We start from the raw sequence: 13,592 nt of genomic DNA, 5'->3' as shown, positions 1-13,592 counted from the left end.
GTGGATTCCAAATTAAACACACAGGTTTATACGTCTGCTGAGACCATGTTATTAACTCAGCCTTTTATGGTGCCCTTTGATGCCGTTAATTATTCTTTACTAGCTGTTAATTGTTTTTCCCGGACATCTAGTTTCCAAGTCCCTTCTTAGAAGAAAAGAGAAAAAAAAAGCAAACAAAACCAAACCCCCAGTGTACCAAACGCAGCAGAGTAAGGACTGTGAAGAGTCAGATCCAGCCCAAACAGCTTGGACCCCCAAGCCCCCAGCCTCACATGGCCCGCGCCTGGGTCTCCAGCCCTAGGGCTCTCCATGCCATACCTCTGCCTAGTTACATGCCAGGAAATTGCTCTGCTCTCCCAGCACGGTTTAAAAGGACAGTGAGGCCACTTTGACACTGAGAAAAACAACCTGCCTTTTAATCAAAGTCAAACTCAGGTTGAAAGCCAGTTAGCTCTTGCTTTCAGGTGATAGCAGGCTGAGTTAAGAACCACCAGTTCAATGCAGAGTAGGCTCATCCTATGTGTCCAAAGTAGCATCTAGTAACCACCCAGTCGGTAGAGGCATACTGGCCCCTGAAAGGCAACGAGACGCAGCACTATGGGGGCTCAGGACAATGCTTATTTTCACGCACAAGGAAGCATGAGGCCCATACCGCTAGCCAAAAGAGTGAAGAGGAGGTGACTATGTACTAGAGAGGAGAGGAAGGCTCTTACTTGCAGTCGTGCTTTTCGATTTCAAAGTGAGGGTTGAAGTTGAGGATAATCTTCTGGTTGGATTCAGGGGTGTAGATGACCCATTCGCAGTTCTGGTGGGAGGGGTAGTCATTGGGGTACCCCGGGGAGGTGATGTACCCGGCATCCTTGGAGTTCAGGCGGCCCCCACATGGCTGAGCTGCAGAGACACAGAAGGGAACAAGGCATTGAAACGGGTTCCGGGCATCGGCTGCGCACAGCCGGTCCCCCGGGCCACTGCTAGGGGTGGTATGATAAAGGCCATTCTCCAGACCGTCGACATCCGTTTGGTACTCTAATATTTCATATTAATCTCTGGGCAAGGGCAATTACTCTACACAACAAACCTACTCCTTTTCCCTTCCACCTCCTGCCACACTTACATACCACATTTCACACAGACCAGAAAAGAGAAGTAAATGCTCTTGCTAAGGCAATTACAGAGCCATAAAGTAAGAGAAAGATTGATATCAGATCATCTGGAGCTGCCTCGTTTTATCCCTTCTTTTGCCTCCTTTGCAAGCTGCTCTGTGGTAGTCTCCCACAGCTTGCCTTGAGAGACCCCAAAATTTGGATGCGTACAACCCTCGGTACAGTTGCAGGAATGCAGAAAGCTTTGCTGGTCCCAAGGAAGGAAACCGAGGCACGGCGGGGCTGATGGCGAGCCCAGGCCCACATGCATGGCTGGTGGCAGAGCTGAGGAGCCCTTCTCCGCTTGCTGTGCTCTCCCTCTCCAAGCCCGCCTGCCTCCACCACCCCATCTCGGCAGATTGGCCTCCCGCCTCCCGAAACCTTTCAAGCTAACCCAGCCGCTGGAATTGCAGATGCGGATAATCAGCAGTGGCGGTTTTGTGGGGCTAGCCCGCAAATGGCTGGCAACGGCTGCGTGGTGAGCGGAGGAAGCGCTCTCAGCTTTGGGTTAGAACAGGCCCTGGAGGGTGATTTCATCTTCAAAAAAACATTTAATCTCATGAACGCTGCAAATCAAATTTATTATTGCATTACTTGCTGGGAGGAAAATCTGCATCACAGGGTCAACTGATAACGCACTACAAATCCCAATAAAGTCCCTTTCTCCACGGGGCCCCTATCGCGTGCCTCTCGCTGCCCCCCCTCCCCTGCCACTGCCACATCCCAGCGCCACGGCCCCACAGCTGCCCCCGGAAGACAGCATTGCCTCCTCACGCCCAGCAAAACGGGCAAAAACCAGCAAAATGGGCAAAACCCAGCAAAACCCTAAGCCCCTCCACAGGGCAGGCTGGCAGGAATACAGGGTGACCCTGGTCCTGTGTTGCAGAAAGGCTTTCCCCTCTCCGACGATAAGCAATGGGGGTACAACATGGGACGCAAACCCTCGTGGGTTGTCCCCACTGTGGGGCCGTCCTCACAGCCTCTCCTCAGCCCCAAGAGCTCTGATCCTGCAGCAGGGTGCGGGTGGGCTTTCCCGGGGCCCAGGTGTGCACACCTTGCGATGGGGCCTGAGGCGCATCCCCTGCCCCGGAGGGAGCCGAGGCACGGGAGGAACGTCACCCTCGGTGCAGGAGAGCAACCACACGTCCCACAGCCCATCGGCTCTGCGGGCCGAAGGTCTCCACGGTCCTCCTCACCGCTGTGGCCCCGAGGGCTGTTCCTGTGCCTCCCACAGCGGCACTCACTGCAAAGCCCCGGGACCGCGTGGGAGAAGCAAAGCAGCGCAGACTCGTGTGGGCTCAACCCCCTGCTGCGGGACTGGCTCTGTCCCTCTGCCATGGGGTCCGCCAGGCCCCAGGGGTGTCCCCTGCCAGGCTGTCACAAGTCTGCCCGCTCTCGGTGGGGACATCCCAGCCCGCCCTCGAACTGCCCTCTTGCCGGAGCCAACACAAGCAGCAGGAGCGAGACAGGACCCCTCAGTGGCAATGCTTCCTGGAAAAACGGACTTTGAATAAACAACCTGCTGCCTGCACGCTGCCTGCACGCTGCCTGCACGCTGCCTGCAGAAAATGCACGGGCCCTGTGGGGGAATAAGGGCAACGGGAGGGCCATTTGAGGGGGAGCGAGGCTTCCTTTGCCATGAAAAAGCACTATCTCAGGTTCCCCCATATTTTTCATGCCCTTTAACACATTCATTCTTCAAAATAACTTTCTTCTCACACACCCAAAGGCATCTCTGCAGTCTTCCCTTTTTTCTTAAAATAATCCTGTAAGTATGCTGAAAAATACGAGGGGAAAAATCGCAACACTGCCACGAAGAAGCTGAGAATACCAAAAAACATCTGGTTTTGTTCCACGGGAGAGCTTGCTCAACACACAAACATTTACAAACCCTACGTTCTTGCACAAATCTCTTCTCTCAGCAAGGCATATTTGCCCACACACGTGTCTATGTGGGTTTGGAGGGAGGGGGGGCGGGGAGAGAGAGAGATATTCACGTGGAAGGAAGAAATTCACGGACTTGTTGACATCAATGTACAAATAGACGTGTAATTCACACTTCACTCATGTACGCACTTTCACACCTTCTCATAAAAATTCACACCTCGTTTGCACACATGTCCACCCCCTCCAGCAAAGAGAAATATTCAAGCTGCAGATTATTTTTCTTGGAAAGGGCAAAGTCTCGAAGCAATGAAAATACAGTCAATCCTTCCACACCTCGTCATCCCCTCCCCGTCTCTCCAGCTTTCACACACATGCTACCCGCTAGGCTGATACCACCAACATCACCCACCACTCAGAAGTTGCTAGCCCCTTACTCGCGCCAGATACTATGAATACTCTGTGAGCCGTTGCAACTCAACCAGTTGGAGGGGAACTGCAATGTGAACAGGGGTGTCAGGCTCCAGCTTGCTCCGTCTCTTCCCTGAGAAAGGAACTCAGGAGCAGAAACCCAGGTTTACCCTGATCTCAAAACCTCTCCCTTGCCCTGCGAGGCCATCGCAGGTCAGTGGGACCGAGCTAAGGAAATCCATGGGCTTGATCCTGGTTTCAGGTCAGCTTGGTGCCCAAGTTAAACTGCTGGTGCCGGTGAGGACAGCCGGAGTGAGAGGGGCTGGAGCCCAGCGCTCTGCAGCTGTGGTCTCTGCAGCAAAGTGGGACAAGCAGGCGAAACCACTAAGCGGACAGGAGCACCAGCCACATCTCTCAGGTGTTCAGATACCACCAGGAAAATTTTACCATCTTTCTGCAGCAGGGAAAGCCTTCTACCTGCAGGAAAGCTTATCTGTGTCTCTCAGAGGAACAATTTTTGTTCTCTCATTCATCCCTTCCCAAGAAAGTCAAGAGAAATGAAGGAGGCTACTTCAATGCAGCGCTGCCTTGTCCACACACACACCAGGCCACGTGGTGGACAATAGCGTACCAGGGAACCCAGGGCTTCTTAGAGTTATCTGAAGAGGCAAAATGATTTAATATCTTCGTAATTGTTCTGTCGGGCTTTTTCCTCTTTTGATTCACTGGTATCTAGCAGATAAACACCTGCAACCAAAAAAAAAAAATCTATCACTGTGCCCACTAACGGGCAAAGGGTTTGCCTCAGCAGACATGCCAGCCATGGGCTTTCTGTATAAAATCAGGACTGTTTTGTACACAGTAGAGGGTCAAGTTTCTACCTAAATGTGTCCTTTCAAACTGATGCATTGAAATAAAAAGAAAAAAAGAAAAAAGGTGAGTGGCATGGCTACTGCCCAGGCTGTATGCTTTGGAAGCAAGACGTGCTCCACAGCTAATGGGCTCTGGCAGCTTTTGCCTGCCCTGAATTCACTTAATAAAATCAAAATTAAATTCTGAAGTATAAGCCAAGTCTGCCAGGTTCATGGGACATCCCGTTGCTCAGTAAGCAAAATGCAGGCATTGAAAGCAAACTGCTGGGGCCCCAGCAAGCCCGCATGGTGGAGGGGCCAGTGGAGCGCTGTGCTGATGGCGAGGCCACAGGAGAGCAGCCAGGCTCCTCAATGGAGGCTACAGAGATTGGCACTCCCTGGCAGGGTCAGAGCAGGCCGTGTTCAGGATGGGAAATCCCCAGATCCCCTCCTTCATTAAGGCCCACCACATGACTTACATTATCCCAGCAACCCTCTTCTTGCAGGACCACCCCAACAGGGGAACTACACCAGAGGATGACAACCAAGCCATAGGGATGGGAAAGGAAGACCTGGAGAAGCTCACGAGGGCAGACTCCTGCAAAAGCCGCAGCATACAGCATACAGCGGGCAACTCCAAAGTTTCCCATGGAGATGGGTATCAGCAGCTGAGCTCCTCACCCTTTGCGAGGGGCAGAACCCTCTTTCCCTGCCCTGACCTGCTGGAGACATCCAGGCTGATTAAGTCTCCCCCTGCCTCCCCTGGGCTGCAACAAGCAATCATCACTCAGGGGACCCAAAAATAACAGCCAGGCCCGGTCAACCTCCACCCACACTTGGGGTTTTTCAGCTCTGCAGCTCATCAGCGCACGCTGAAACTTTAGGCCGGGAGCAGAGCGTTCTCCTACTTGAATTTCCTGCCGATTAAACCCCTCTGGATTTCCCTCACCCCAGGAGAGCAGGGCTCACTGTTATTGTTGGACCTTCAACACAGAAACTAAAGCCAACTCTGCCTGTAACAAAAATAATCATCACCAGAGAGGCCCATTTCACAGCAAACACACACACTACAGCCTCTCAGAGCTTGTAGCGTCCAGCAGAAAACTATCATGTGTTTTGATCTGCTGGGTTCAGTTTACTTTGGGGATATAATTCTGGGCTGTGCACAGAATTTAAGGCGTTCTTGTTGCCTCAGAGGCAAGAAGCAGCATCAGTGTCAATGCTGCTCGGAAAGAACAGCCTCCGAGGGCAGCAAGGGAGCAAGGGAGTCCCACAGCAGAGGGATGCACCACCTGGCCTCATCACTTAATCCTCCTCCTTGCCTGAGGCCCTCACAGCCCAGCTCTGCACTCTCATCCCACCACTGCAGAAAATTTCTACGTCCCGGGATTCAGTGCTGGGCAGAGGAGATTTGCCCTGCCAACCCTCCGACAGCGCAGCAAAATACGGGTCTTGGCACGCACGACCTACTGCTCTCAGAGCTGCTGAACTTGGCGTGAGCCCTTGTACAGCAAACCCCGCGTTTCAGTGCCGCTAGAGTCAATCAGCTCTTCAAGAAAAGTTTTTCAAGGTCCATGTGCGTCCAAGCGCTTTGCCAACCCTGGCATGGAGGGGAGAAACAGATCTCTTCTGCCAAGGATTCATTACTATTAATGTTCATCCTGCCTCACTGCCCAGGCTCTGGCCCTGGGGGAGAGTCTGGGCACGGCTAACGTGGCAGGGGCTCTCACCCCAAACCATACAGCACAACTTTCGCACCAGGCAGGAACACAAATGCAAACTCTCGGATTTAAATGATTAGCCATTGGCCAAGGAGAGAGACATAGTGCAGAGGAAGCTAATAAGATTAGATATTTTATCCCCAGTAGCATAGATCATTTTAGCAGAAGCATGTTTGCTTTGGATTGCGAGATAAAGCTTCAAAGGCTTCCTGAACAAATTAATGGACAAACACACCCAAACAACACAAAGCACTTACACGCACGTTTCATCCCAGAGCAGTACCCACATCCACGTCTTGGGATATCATACAACCAGGGAAAGTTCATTGAGGGCCTTTATCAGTTTAACTAAAAATTCACTTAAACATAGAGGCACAGCAAAGCAGAATTTAAAGACTGCTTTTGTGATCTGAACTAGGATTTTGCTTGATTCAAAGCGTCTCAAGCCTGTCACGAGACAGGCTCATAAAAACACTGTCTGGGCTTAAGCAAGAAAGGAACGCGCCAATCCATCAGTTGAGGAATGCAGCCGTTTGACCACTTCCTAAGGCAACTGGGGAGGGATGCAATATATTCACTTTATAGCACTGGACAGCAGTGAAAGGGGAATGCCGGAAAGCTCAGCAAATGGAACATTTTAGCTGTGAGCCTTTGCAAAAAGAGGTAATTTAAAATTATTTTTAAATAAGAAGGGAGTATTGGAGGGAGGAAGAGAGAGAAGGAAATTTGGAGATTTCGGATACCTACACTTTCTTTGCCATGTTAATCCACAGAAGAATTAAGTAGAAACCTGAAATAGAGACCTACTCAGGCTTCACCATGGAAAATAAAAGACCTGCATGCAAATCCAGGTAATTTGCTTTGAAATCACTGGAGTTGGATAGCCGCTTTCCAGGGGCTGGCATCGCTTTGTACCGCTTGAGTCAGTGGCAACCTTGACCTTTAAATGTTGCCACTTTGGGATTTTGGTGGTTTCCCTCCCCAAACCTTGTATCTTGATGAGATTTTATATCCTGGTTTTACATGATGCCACCTCCGCTAATTTTGTTATTTGTCATCTTCTATCACAGGCAAATGCAATTCCAGTAGGGCAACCGGCTTAATAGTGTTACTCTTTATAAAGATATGTGTGCACGTAATTCTCCTGGCTTGCCCACGAATGTATTTGGTGGGTCTGGAATTACAAATCCTGGCTACTCCGGTAATCATTCGAGAGAGCGCATGAGTGTGTGAACGCACGTGCAAGGGAGGGGGATAACTGCATATTGAACTTGCAGGAATCATGCCTGTTTCTCTGTGTTGGGCTCCCAAGGGTTTGAAGTCTCGTGGAAACACACTGCCATCTCCCAGGAACAGGCGGCAGCTTCAGGAGACCTTCAAGCTGCAGATTGGGCAGTTTTGGAGGAAACCTCACCAGGCAGGGAAATGGAGACTTGGGGAAGCTTGAAGGCTCAGAAGAGAGGCAGAAATAAAGCAGAGACTTCCTGCATGGCAGCCTGCCACCCTACCTATAGGCTACTCTAGGAAATAATATAAGGGTGAAACAATTTGCTGAGCCACCCCTGTGAATGCTATCAATAACAGGCTGGTTCGAGGGCCATGAAGGAAAAGCAAGAGACCTTTCTAATTCTACACATTAAAGAAAGAGCCATGGATTCACCCAGGATTTCTCTCTAAAGAGCTTCAGGCTTGATGAAAGGTGTTCAGTGCCTCTGAAATACTAATTAGTATTGTTATTACGACAATTCCAAGAAGAAAAAAAAGCCTATCTCATCTCTCATCTCCCCCTGCGCCCTCCCAGCTCCCTCACACCTTTTGAGCCCATCTGTCGGGGTCCATTCTTCACAAAAAATGAATCCTGGCTTTTCCCACTGAGCAATGGCAGTTTATTCCTGCCTCTTCCCAAAGTGGCTAGCAGAGCCCCTCTGAATCCTGCACCACCCCTGGCTCAGCCCTCCCTCCCAAGGACCCTGTTGGAGCCACACAGCAAAACCTGGTGCCTTGGCAGCGGGCAGCCCCATGGATGGGACGGGATGGGATGGGATGGGATGGGAAGCAGCCCCTCTGGAGCCACCCAGGGAGGGGCGCCGCCGCAGCTCCCTCTGCGCACGCTGCTGAGTAGCACCAGCTTCAGCCTTTACGACGGTTTGCTCAAACCCAGCTACTGCTGAGCCTCACTGCTAGCGCCGAAGTTATTACACATTCTGGCGAGTGTCTTAAACACATTGTTTCCTGCTGAGCACATATTCAAACAGAAATAGAGGAAAGCAGGAGCGAGCCCAGGGGGTGCACGAGAGAGAAAGTTGCCGAGGGGCTCTGGGTGCGCAAGGAAGAGTGCAGGGAAGGGAAGGGTGCCGGAGAGTGCGTGTGGCAGGCAGCAAGGTGGGGGGGACCGGAGGGGCTTTGTGCATAAGAGAAAAGGTAGAGATTTGTGTGCTTTGAAAAGAGAGGAGGAACCAGGGAGATAGTGTGTGCGTATGTGTCTATATACACAAGGGGTTGGGGTTTTCCTCTCTCCTCTCCCCACAGGCATCCCCTAAAAACCAGAGTCCAAAGGAACCTTTCAACAAAATGTAAGCAGAGTGAAAGGACAGCGTCGGCTTCACCATCTTCCTAGGAGGGATGTAGAGAAAGGCAGGCATTCAAGCCCCACACAGACAGCACTTCACAGCTAGGGGTGACCCCCAGAACAGCTGGGGCAGATGTCTTGCCTTTGTCTCAAATGCACGGGGAGAAATCAGGGCAGGTTTCAAAGACCCGGAGCCCAGCACTTTATCTCTGGGGCCCATTTTCTTTGACTCATCAAGTATGAAGAGAGGGGGAGAAGCATTCAGACAAAGTCTCCGCAGCCATCCATCCCTGCAAGTAACACTTTGGGCTATTCTGCATGCCGAGTCACTGCTTGTACCCCTTTCCCCAACCTGTTTGGGAAGAGGCTGCCCCGGCCCCCCAGTGTTACCATACCTGTCCTCCCACACACAATCCACGGGCACCGCTTGCACATAGAAAGGGTTACAGATTCGAGTTGTGATTTCGAGTGTTTGGCCCTGTGCCTGCCGACCTCGTGCTGACAAACCTCTCCTCCGTGTCTACATTTGTGTCTTTTCACTGCACAGGCATCAAGCCTGGCTCAGGATCTGGCCTTCTGAGATTGCGATTTGGCTCAGGCAGGGAGAAGGCTGACCCTTTGATTCTGACTATGATTAAAACCATGCTACTGTAGCGCTAAGCTGTGTGCAACACTGCTAGCAACAGCCCTGATTTATGTTGTTGCTAGTATTGTGGTTTCCACCAGGGTGTAGACAGGGATTTTGAAAATAGCCCAGCTACCTCTTTGTCTGTCTGTGTATTATAATTAGAAATGTGTCAAAGGACTGTTACAGAGTGAGGGTAGAGCTGGAAACGTTCACACCCCGCTTCTGCCCCCACCGCCGTACCAACACTGTCAGCCCCAGCTTGGGTGTGTGCAGGCACATCAGCTCTCCACACTTCCCGGATTAGACAACTGTATTCCCGAGACCCCACAGGGACACAGTGACGGTGACTTCACCGCACAATGGAGAGCAAGTTTAGCAGCTTCCAGTTTGCTCTCAGGCTGCTGCAATCTGCCCCCACCATCGTGGCTAAATGCCGACTTTTTCTATTTCGATTTCAGATAGAATCATGGGCCTCAGATATAGACAATTTATTTTCCTAGCACAGCTGGTCTGTCAGAGGTCATATAATTTGGCAGCAATCCCAGTGCTTAAAAATTAATTTTTCCTTATTAATACAACTGGGTGTCCCACAGGATAGGATCCCAGCCTTATCTGAACCTGACAGCTTCCTAAACCCCATGAAGGGTGCTTTCTCCTCTCAGGCTATCTGCGATACAAGGCCACCATGTCCTGGAGCCCGGCGGCACTGGAGGTTTCTGCTAGGAAATCAACCCACCCGCCTGCCTGGAGTGGCACACTGCTGGGACGAGGAGCGCTGCCTTCTCTGGCCCAGCAAAGCGGGTTGCTTCCTCATTTTAACCTTCTAAGCCATGCACGAGGTACCAAACACAGAGTAAATACTGGGAAGGGGGCTGGGGGGAGAAGAAGCAGGGCAGGGAGACGGGAAGCGCCTCCGTAGAGCCCCCTGGGACCAGCATGCCTGCCTGTCACTCCAAACACCACACACCGTGATTCTTCTGCGGCAGGAAAGTTAGGAAAACAAAATGCAGCATCCTAACCTGGGTCAGAGCCCCCCACTGAGCTTGTAGCCGTCGTTTTCAGTGATGCTCCAGACAACTGTCTGATTCCTAGGCTAAAAAAGCTTTTGTTCCCAGTAAGAGCCGAGTTAACAGCACAATGGGCAAAAGGCATTACACTCAACTCTTGCGTGGGTGTGCGTGTGCCTGTTTGTATGCGTGCGGCCGTGTGCCTGCTCGGCAGCAATTTGTTTTGGTCCTCTTCCCCACCTTGCTACATCCCCAAGTCATTACTAAAAATGCTAGCTTTTAAGCAAACTATTTGGAAGGCTTCAAGAGTGAGCTTTGCTCGGAGCTGCATAAACATCGTCTGAACGGCTCAGTACTTGGGTCACTCAAATCTGTTACTTTCTTATTTGATTGGTTTTTACGGGAAGATGAAAAACACACAGTCATCCAGCCTTCAGATTTATCTTCCAGGGTCTCCCACCCACTCCCCTGCATGGTTATCTCAGGGTTTGCCTGGCTACATACAAATTGGCAGCTGCACTGTTTATCTCTTACTGTAGAAATATTGCACGAGGGTTTGAGGGTTTTTTTCCATGTGGATTATCATATTATTGTCTATTAAAAACATCTCCCCTCTCTACTAACCTCCCTTAGGGAACCTTAAGAGGGACTTTCATAATGGGGGAAGGCTTTCAGATACACCAGACTGAAACATAAATCCATCTACCTCTGGCATGTTTTTCTTACTAGGCTGGCTAATTTACTGGAGCTGAGCATAGCCTGATCGAGGTTCGCGTCCTGTTACCCCATACCTTTGCTCACTGGGCTAGTGATAGAGTCACTTGACTGGGTTTGCAGCACCGCAACAACGTCTCGGCAAACAGCCGCTGGTGTCAGCCGCAGGGAGACAACTTCCTTGCTGGCTCCAACACCATGTGATGCTCTGCTTAGCCGGGAAAACCCCGCGTTCAAATAAACATTTCTTACAGCGACTGAATGGCCTCAGAGACACGGTTGGCTCATAAACCCCTTCCCAGCTAGAACTCCTGATCCCGAGCCCACTCCAGGGTAGAAGGAGGTGCACAGGCAGGCACAGGCACACACTCAGGCTCAGCAGCCACAGGGATCGCAGCCAGGCTGGCCAGTGCACCCCCAGGAGCGAGCCTCGGGTTACAGCCCGATCTGCCTCACCACAATACCCACTCCAGGAGACCAGACACTGCCTCTGCAACAGGGACCATCTGAAAAGACTGTAGCACTCAGCAGGGGCCTCCCAGCACTTTGCTCTTTCTCTTCACCCCATCGAGTGCCTATTCATTTGTTTTGCTATTTGAACAAAAGATGGGATTTTTTTTCTTTCCTTTATAACCATAAGGAAGGAGGAGATGCCAACCAGCAACTGAATGTACACGGAGGGTGTTTGCCGGGAACTGTGCTTCGCTGCCGCAAAAAAGAGGGACTTTTTCAGGCAGCAGAGATTTCCGCACTTCCCTTTCCAAGGGGGAGCTGGTGGCCGTGCCGCTTCGGGGCCGGGGAAGGCAGAGGGGCAGGGGACAGACCCACGCACATCGCGCCTTGCCATCTCACGCTGCCTGGGTCAGACCGCGGCTCAGGACCCTGCGTCCCCGCCGGCTGTCTGAGGCATGTCCCCAGGCTCCGGCTAACGGGAAGGGAAACCCACAGCTCAGCAGCTGCTGGCTTGGCACCACCGTCCTGCTGACTGCAGAAGGAGCCCCAAGAGAGCGGTGGACGGCTGGGTGAGGCATATCCTTTTCCTCCACTGACTGCTCCAGGTGGAGACCCTGCTGCTCCCCCTGGCCAGACCCAAAGCCAGTGGCCGGGGAGCACAGGGCCCAGCCTCAGCCCGCCCTTGCCCCTCTCCTGTCCCCAAGCCGAAGCAGCGCAAGCGCCGGGGCTTCATCCCAGGGCCTCCTGACAGCCCAGCCTAGCTCTTAAGCGAAGACCAGAAAAACACACTTGCGCCCCAAAACCTGCCACGAACCCGCCATGTCCCGGGAACACCCCGGCGTTTGCAAAGTAAGTGTGGGTCCCGCACGTACGGCGGGCAGGCTTCCCCGCGGGGCTGCCCGGAGAGTGCCTCCAACGGGCGGGTGCCGCCACCGCCGTTAAGCCTCGCCTGCTCCCAGCGCCGCCCTGCACGGCTCCCGGCTGCCTGCTCCCTGCCAGATGATGTTAATTTCCCACCTAAAGTTTCTCGAGGTTGCAACCAGGCACGGGGCCGCGGGCATCCGGATGCGGGTGTCCGGGATGCGGCTGGTCCCTACCGCTTCCCCTCCCTTCCCCGTGCCCCCCCAAAAACCAGCACGCAACTTTCCAATGCGGCTCCGTCCCCTCGCCCCTTCACGCCGGGTGATGGGAGCTGCGCGGCTACACCCGCTGCGCGCCTTGCCGAGGGGGCTGCGCCATCCCCGCCCCGCCACACGCACGGACCCCCCCCAATCCCCAAAACCCGTACTGCGAAAGCTGCGCGGCGCCGCCGATCCCTCGTTTATTCCCTACGCGATGCCCGAGGCCGGGCAAAGCCTCTGTGCGTGCGGCCGGGACCGCGCACAGGCACCCGAAAGTTGGGCGGGCGGGGAGGGCTCCCTCGCCCACGCGCGGCCGAGGGTATCCCCCGCCCCGGGGGGGCGCCTTACCTGTCTCCGCCGTGCCTCCGGAGCCGGGCAAGCACAGCCCTAGAAATCCCCACGCGAGAAGAAACGTATCCATCCTTCGGAAGAAATTAAAAAAAAAAAAAACAACCCACAACACCCGAGGCTGCGGGGCCGGGCTTTGCCTCCCTGCCCCGGGCGCGCCGCGCCCCCCGTGGGCGCCCCACTCGCGAGCGGCTCCGGCAGGGTTCAGCGGTGGGCGGCGGCGAGGGCGGCGGCGGCTTCCCCCGGGCCGGGGCTGCGGGGCGGGCGGTGCCGGCGGTGCGCCTCTCCCCTAGGGCGACCCGCGGGGCCGGCGCCTCGGCATCCCCCGGGGCGCGGCGGCTGCGGTGCGGGCTGGGGCGCCGTCTGCGCCTCCTCTCCCTCCCCGCCGGCGCCTCGCAGCCTTTTCAGGCAGGGCGGCATGTGGCTGTCAGCGCCGAGCGCCGGCGCCGCCCCCCGCGCCCCCCCGCCCGCCCGCGCACCGCCCCCTCGGGGCGCCCGCGCACCGCCCCGCGCCCGCGCACCGCCCCGCCGGGCCGCGCACCGCCCCGCACCGCCCCGCACGCAGCCGCGGGGGAACGCGGAGGCTCCCGCAGCGCCGGGGGGCGGGGAACACGCGCGGAGCGGCTCCGCGGTGCGCGGGGCCGGGCGCATCCCCGGCCGTGCCGCGGCCCGGGTGGCGGCCGGCCCCGTCCCCGAGCGCGCACGGCCTCGCAGCGCGGGCAGGAATCAAAAAACCCGACTGA

At 54.2% G+C, this 13,592-nt stretch overlaps 1 protein-coding gene across 2 annotated transcripts in view; it reads right to left on the bottom strand.

The window, feature by feature from the left end:
- Positions 1 to 13,226, bottom strand: part of NRP2 (neuropilin 2) — a 90,721-nt gene extending 77,495 nt beyond the window's left edge. For both annotated transcript variants that reach the window (XM_075153429.1, XM_075153430.1), the window contains exons 1-2: positions 12,850 to 13,226; positions 714 to 891 (exon numbers count right to left, since the gene is read on the bottom strand). In XM_075153429.1, coding sequence (XP_075009530.1) covers positions 714 to 891; positions 12,850 to 12,922 — 251 coding nt within the window. In that variant the 5' untranslated portion in view covers positions 12,923 to 13,226. The remainder of the gene's footprint in view (positions 1 to 713; positions 892 to 12,849) is intronic.
- Positions 13,227 to 13,592: the final 366 nt, after the last annotated feature.

Source organism: Calonectris borealis, chromosome 6 (genome assembly GCF_964195595.1).
Source record: "Calonectris borealis chromosome 6, bCalBor7.hap1.2, whole genome shotgun sequence".
Lineage (NCBI taxonomy): Eukaryota > Metazoa > Chordata > Aves > Procellariiformes > Procellariidae > Calonectris > Calonectris borealis.
The sequence above is the reverse complement of the archived record's forward strand: the minus strand, read 5'-3'. Positions and strand labels throughout refer to the sequence as shown.